The 5,329-nt window shown below is 45.7% G+C and overlaps 1 protein-coding gene across 1 annotated transcript; it reads right to left on the reverse strand.

The window, feature by feature from the left end:
• Positions 1–232: 232 nt before the first annotated feature.
• Positions 233–2,613, reverse strand: LOC148787783 (uncharacterized). The gene is made up of 3 exons (XM_088881365.1): positions 2,283–2,613; positions 1,154–2,188; positions 233–831 (listed from the first exon to the last, which is right to left on the reverse strand). The coding sequence occupies exons 1-3, from the start codon at positions 2,611–2,613 to the stop codon at positions 233–235; spliced, it is 1,965 nt and encodes a 654-aa protein (XP_088737491.1).
• Positions 2,614–5,329: the final 2,716 nt, after the last annotated feature.

A 5,329-nucleotide genomic window follows, 5' to 3' on the forward strand; every position in this document is an offset into this window, starting at 1 on the left:
TGGGGTAGCCATTGGTTGTCGTCCCCTTCCACAGGAAAGTTCGCAGTCGTTTCTCAATTTCATTAATAACTTTCTTCGGTAGGATGAATGTCGATGCCCAGTATAAACTCAGCGCCATGAGTACAGATTTGATAATTTGTACCCTACCTGCATAAGACAGAGAAATACCCTCCCAACCAGCAATACGTTGATCTATTTTTAATAATAAAGGGCGACAATCCGAGATAGTTAATCAAGAAGATATAAGGGGTACTCCCAAATACTTCATCGGTAAGACCCCTTCTTGAAAACCAGGTACTGTCATCTCCTCACGCAATCCTTGTACTGATCGTGAGATAATAAGGTGGCTTTTATGTTCATTCAGCCTGAGCCCCGACCATTCAGCAAACCGATCCAGTCCTGTTTTAAAGACTCTAATTGAGTCCATATCAGCATGGCAGAATAACAATACATCATCTGCAAACCCCAACTGAAAAACTCTGGCTGTGGCACATTTCCAATGGAAGGAAAACTCATCCTGGTCAATTAGTTGCAATAATCCCAGTTGTAGGACCTCCATTACAAGCACAAATAGGTAGGGCGATACAGGGTCACCCTGTCGAAGTCCCCTAGCCCCCGGAAAGAAGCCATGAGGTTTCCCATTCAGCACAACAGAAAATGGGGGTGTAGTAACACATACCTCAATCCACTTCACGAAAGTAGAATGGAACCCAAATAACTCCATCACAGCAATCATGAAGTCCCATTCCACCGTGTCATAAGCTTTCCGAATGTCCACTTTAAGGCACACCTGGGTGGTAGACGGGACTGGTTGTATCCAGTAAAGAGCTCCTGTGCCAGCATAATATTATCGCCAATGCTTCTTCCAGGTACAAACGCCGCTTGCCCCGGACTAATAAGTTTGTCCAGTATCACACTTAACCGTTGGACTATGATCTTTGCAATAACTTTGTACAACTCATTACAGCAAGATATAGTTCAGAAATCACTGACAGTCATAGGGGCATGTACCTTTGGTATAAGCGCCAAAAGGGTGGTATTGATCTGCTTTAGGAGTCAGCGGTATTAAAGAAATCCATCACTGCCGTAGTCACCTCCTACCCTACTATAGGCCATGCAGCCTTGAAAAAGCCCGATGAATACCCATCCGGACCTGGTCCCTTATCCTCTGCAATGTCAATAACCGCCTGTTTGACATCCGCATTCTTACGGAAGAATACCCGGGAGCATTGGTCACCTCCTTTCATCCACTGCATTTTCACTCGTTGTTGTAACATTGTTTGTTCCGTTTTGGCTGCCTTGGTCAAGACGCAGAAGTGTTCCAGTTGTATGTATAGTTTGTCTCGTCTACTCGAGCTAACAAGTATCTGTGATGCTTCTAGAAATCCTTTAGCCAGTTGCACGTTGTGCGATAGGTCACCCTTATTCCTCCGTTGTTCTCGAAAGACCGATTTCAGTGCTTTGAGCTTCCGTGTTACAGAATACATAGGTGTTCCAATAATGTTGTGCTGCCATATATTCTGCACACTGGCAATAAACTCATGTGAATGGGCAAGGTAATTATCGAATCGGAACATACCTCCAAATCGCTGTTGTCTATCCCCATTAAGCACCATCGGTGAGTGGTCTGAGGTGCGTGGGGTGAGGGTAGAATAAGATGCATTCGAGAATCGAGCCATCCATCTATCATTTATCATCATAAGGTCCAATCTTTTCCACAGGTTCTGGGGTGTCGCGCTGCGGTTATGCCATGTGAACCATTCACCCTGCATGGGTAGTGGGAGTAATCCTGCACTCTCAATACAAGCATTAAAATCGTCCATAGCTATTTGAAAATCTCCGGAAGTGCCCCACACTTCACTTAGATCTCGCACTGCATTAAAGTCCCCTCCAACCAACCATGGGATGTCGATACATTGGGTAGCTTTAGTCTCCAGGGTTCCCCAAAGCGCCCTTCTTTCAGCCACTTCATTAGCTCCATAAACAACAGTGACAACAATCAACTCATGAGGTGCACGAGTAGCAACATGACAGTGGATAAATTGAGTACCACATTCAACCACATCAACATCAACAAAATTATCGTCCCAGGCAATCCAAACTCGATTACCCGACGATCCATAATCCGTAAACCATTTCCATTGGGGCAGCAAGATAGATTGAAATAGAGATGCATTATTTCCACGAACTCGAGTTTCAAGAAGTCCAAGAAATTGTAACCTGAATTCAGCAACGATGTCTTTGACTGCTAACTGATGGTCGCGTTTGTTCAGGCCATGTACATTCCATATTGCTGCATTCAACATGGATCACCACATATGGGGCTGCTATGATTAGGACCCCGTGACATCTCATCTGCATCATCAAGTAAGTGTAGAGCATCAAACGTATTATATACAACAAGCTCCTACCCTTATCCTCCCGACTTGACCTCATGGCACCACGCCTATCTCTCTGCTTATCCACCCCTCGGGTTGGTGGTATTATCTCCTGATCATGAACTGGTGGCGGCCTCCCAAGTCCCGTTTTAGGGACGTAAACGGCGACTGGTGGTTTAATTGGTTTGGATGGTTTATTGAGAGCGCAATCCTTGGCCGCATGCCCTAGCGTCATACAACTGGTACATTTGGGAGGTGTTCACTCATATTCCACGTCTATTTTGCAAGGTGTCTCTCTTCCTTCCTCGTCAGGCGTCATAATTATAATATGTTTATGTAATTTCGAACTTACATCCAACATCACACATAGACGAGCGAAGTCCAGTCCCGTGCATGTCCTCGTAATCGCATCCGGATAGAGGGGTTTGCCAATACCGCTGGCCACCGTACGGAGGCCCGCCTCAGTCCATAATTCTACCGGTAAGTGTCTCAATTTTATCCAAACAGGGACCTGTGTATGCTTTAATTTCCTCATCACCATTCCTGGTTCCCATTTCTGCAGAACAATTGTTTGTCCTTGAAACAACCACGGCCCACCTTCAATTGCTTCATCCATATATGCAATAATCTTGAATTGGAAGAAGAAAAAACCGTTCGTTGTGGCTTTCACCTCCCGCAATCCAGGCCAAGTGGAAAAGGCAAAATCTTTAACATGATAAAATACGGTCGTTTCCCAAGAAAATAACCAACTGCGGTGGTCTTCCATTTCGTTGATCCATTTCGAATATCTTCTATCGTAGGTCGAACAACCACTTCACCATTTTGTATTGTGGGAGGTATATAAGAGAGAGTTCTCCGAGCTGAATTATTGAAAGCGTCTGCAATTTTGTCATCAACATCCACATTCAAAGTTGCATTCAATGGAATATTGCCCACAAACAAACCCTTAGGAAAGGAACGTTCTTGTGTAGGGAGAATACTAATTTTTCCCACATTGCTTATGTCATGTAGTACATCAGCAGTTGCATCAGCGCCTGTGTCATTACCTGCATCATCGCATAGGTCAGCGACTGCATCAACAGCTGTGTCATGTTCTAGGTCAGCAGTGATGTCATCAATTGTGTCATGGCTCAAGTCAACGATGACATCAGCAGCAGCGTCATGCTCCATCTCAGCAGAATCCGGCGATTGTTGAATTCTCGCCGGCCGCACTCCGTTCTCGGTATTCACCGGTCGGAATTCCTTCAGATCAGTCGGAAAATTACCAGAGAAGGTCCAGCATTTCTACCCATCGTGTCAAAACCCGGTCAGAATGGTCGTCGGAAAGTCGAGTTACCGGCAGGTTCTCATCGGAAGTAGCTTTGCGAAGGGCAGATCCTAAAGCAGACGTTCGTTCCAACGCTGTAGACGGTATGAGGCTTCTCCAAACATGCCTTGTAGGTTTGCGCAATTCCGTTCGAACAGCCATGGATGCCGGAAAAACTTTTGGAATCGTTTCAGGTCCAAAACGGGTTTCCCATTTGTTTTTCAATTCATTCAATGCTTCACGACTAACCTCATCACCCTCATCAATGATTGTGTAAGCAAGTCGTAGGAATTCTTGTAGATTAAACGGTGGAATCCGCACACCCCCACAACCGGCGTTAGGGTTTGCGCCGCTAAACCCTAATGGAAAGCCGCGCTCAAGATCTCCATCTGTAGCGATCAAGGTTGATTATTTTCTCAACAATCCTTCAACTCCAACCTCTGCAAAGCCGGTAGTACGTGCATCAGTCGCCAAAGATACCGGCGACGTTACATCTTCTTCCGGCGACTTTTCGGTTTCTGCGTAAAACTCCTCTCGTCCCCGCGGCTGTTCGGTTTCGTCAATCGCTGGTGGTTCCAAGGGAGCAGCAAACCCAAGCAATTGCGGCGCTGAAACAGCCGCCTTTTCCATGTCCAATGGCGCAGCAAACCCGAGCAAATGCGGCGCCGAACCAGCCGCCTTTTCCATGTCCAAGGGCGCAGCAAACCCTAGTAATTGCGGCGCCGAAACAGCCGCTTTTTCCATGTCCAAGCCTCCTCTTTTCCCATGCGCAATTAATGTTGATGTCTCCCCGATCATCGGTTCCGATTCGTTCGCCTGAAAGTCGCCGGTGAAAGGCGCAGATTGAATTTCCGTATCGTCGTCAATCTCTAAAAACCGCGAGTTTTTTCCAGTTTTTCTACGGCAGCTATCCTTTGTTTTTTTTGGTAAATGTAAGTATCATTAAGTAAAATGAAATAGTAGTACAGTACAACAGTGTGGTTATCAGTTGGTTTCTCCCTCGACAGGCCAAGGGATACGCCACAGTCTATATAAAGCTCTTGTACTGACTGATCTAGGTAGAGAGATACTAAGGATCCGCTGCTTGATATCCTCAACTATCAATAAAGCCATGGTGCTAGGTGTCCTCTCGGTGTGCTCGAATCTTCTCAAGTTTCTCTCCCTCCAAATGTGGTAAACACATGATGCTAATAGTGCTCGATAAGATATGTTAACAATGTGTTTACCTCTCCATTTTTGGGAAGCCCATTCAATATCCGTTTTCCAGTCTCTATTGGGCCAAGAATATCGTACCATTCTCCGGATAGCTGTGAGACACTGTCGACTAAATCTGCACTGAAAGAATAAGTGGCCATGTGTCTCTGTCGCTCCCTCATTACATAGAATACATGGGCCAAGGTGCGCTAACCATGATTTGTCCGTTGTAGCCAATTTGCCTAGAATAGCAAGCCACAGGATGAACAAATGACGTGGAATCTTCAGTGATCCCGAAAGTAGTGAAGCCCAGCCTACTTTCGGTCCTGGGGGATCAAAAAGCCTATATAGAGCCTGGGTTGTAGGTTTACCCTGATCAAATCTCCAAATAATTCGGTCCTCCCCTCCATGAATTGTGGGTAAACCATGTGTGATCTCCAGACACTCAAAA

The sequence above is a fragment of the Sesamum indicum genome, linkage group LG6 (genome assembly GCF_026168435.1).
Source record: "Sesamum indicum cultivar Baizhima isolate 11 linkage group LG6, ASM2616843v1, whole genome shotgun sequence".
In the NCBI taxonomy this organism is placed as follows: Eukaryota; Viridiplantae; Streptophyta; class Magnoliopsida; order Lamiales; family Pedaliaceae; genus Sesamum; species Sesamum indicum.

Coding starts and splice junctions, on each gene's coding strand:
- LOC148787783 (XM_088881365.1), bottom strand. CDS start 2,613: ATGACGCTAGGGCATGCGGCCAAGGATTGCGCTCTCAATAAACCATCC. Junction 2,189..2,282: donor TGAATGCAGCAATATGGAAT/GTACATGGCCTG, acceptor TTGAAACTCGAG/TTCGTGGAAATAATGCATCT. Junction 832..1,153: donor TGCAGAGGATAAGGGACCAG/GTCCGGATGGGT, acceptor ATGCTGGCACAG/GAGCTCTTTACTGGATACAA.